At 38.0% G+C, this 1,241-nt stretch overlaps 1 protein-coding gene across 1 annotated transcript in view; it reads right to left on the bottom strand.

Moving 5' to 3' along the window:
- reln (reelin) overlaps window positions 1–1,241 on the bottom strand; it is a 245,497-nt gene that overhangs the window by 46,589 nt on the left and 197,667 nt on the right. The window contains 3 exon segments of the mRNA XM_015387357.1: window positions 204–280; window positions 374–581; window positions 675–832. Of these exon segments, the coding sequence (XP_015242843.1) occupies window positions 204–280; window positions 374–581; window positions 675–832 (443 nt within the window).

Below are 1,241 nucleotides of genomic sequence, written 5' to 3'. Positions count from 1 at the left end.
GTTCATATGTTTTTAATGAACTGCTCTTTCTACCGATATATATTTATTTCAAATGCATATTTTAACTCCTTAATCCATGAATTTCCCTTTTATGAATAGTTATTTTGATTGGTACTATCTTTTTGATATCTATCCTTCTTTTTCGGAACTGTAAGGTAGGCAGTAGAGGACTGATACTCAAAAGGTCTAATTTTGAAACCAACCTTCATTGCGGGAGCGTGGCCTGGTGCAGGTGGGTCCTAAACTTTTGCTGCCGATTCGGATGTAGAACTGAGCCAACCTACGAACAAACAACAATAAAACTAGATTTAATATTTCACAATATAAAGATTATCCTTTAAAACCGATTATTTTAGTTTTCCTTTCCTCTCACCGTGTGTTGGTGGTGTCTAGAGGGTCTGTTCGTGCCTCCCTCCTTCCAGCACTGCTGAAGTAGAGAGCTTTTCCCTCGCTAATGATGCCACAGCCGCCCCCGATTTGCCCCCCGCTTATGCTCTGCCAGAGAGGACTCAGCTTCCCCTCAAAGCCCTCCGTCAGCTCTGTGGGACTGACTACAGACGGGACACAACTATCTTGCTCCACTATGAAAAATAAACAGGAATCATTGATTAAAGTGAGTAAAACATGAAATGTTATAGCAGATATAGCAACTTATTTTTACATGCTGCTCTCACCTGTGTAACCCATATCGCAGAAGCAGACGCCAGAGATGCAGTCTCCATGTCCCCCGCAGTGGTTGGGGCAGGGCTCCGAAATGTAGACTCCATCCAAAGCAAATGGGGGTGCATCTCGGTAAACGCTGCTTTCCTGGAACCAACGGAACCTGGTTTTACTGGGAGAAGAAAGGAGGAGGTTTTTACATATTCTTAAAAATGTTGTTTTAGATAATATTTTAATTTTAAGAAAAAATTGCAAATAAAATAGCAACATTTGACAAAATGAAATTATATATATATATATATATATATATATATACATACATAAAGTACTGAATTCTCGGAGTCAGGTAAAAGTATAAGTACCTCTCCAAAATATGACTTTTTGGAGAGGTCCAAGTCACTGACTGAAATGTTACTTGAGTAAAAGTCTTAAAGTATCTGAAATGACTTGTACTTAAGTATAAGAATTACTGTAAAAATAGATGTAATCAAGTAATGTAGTGAAAAGTATACAGTAAGTAAAAAGCAGGGGTGGAAAGTAACGAATTACATTTACTCGTGTTACTGTAATTGAGTACTTTT

Source organism: Cyprinodon variegatus, unplaced genomic scaffold (assembly GCF_000732505.1).
Source record: "Cyprinodon variegatus isolate N-32 unplaced genomic scaffold, C_variegatus-1.0 Scaffold392, whole genome shotgun sequence".
NCBI classification, from domain to species: domain Eukaryota; kingdom Metazoa; phylum Chordata; class Actinopteri; order Cyprinodontiformes; family Cyprinodontidae; genus Cyprinodon; species Cyprinodon variegatus.
The sequence above is the reverse complement of the archived record's forward strand: the minus strand, read 5'-3'. Positions and strand labels throughout refer to the sequence as shown.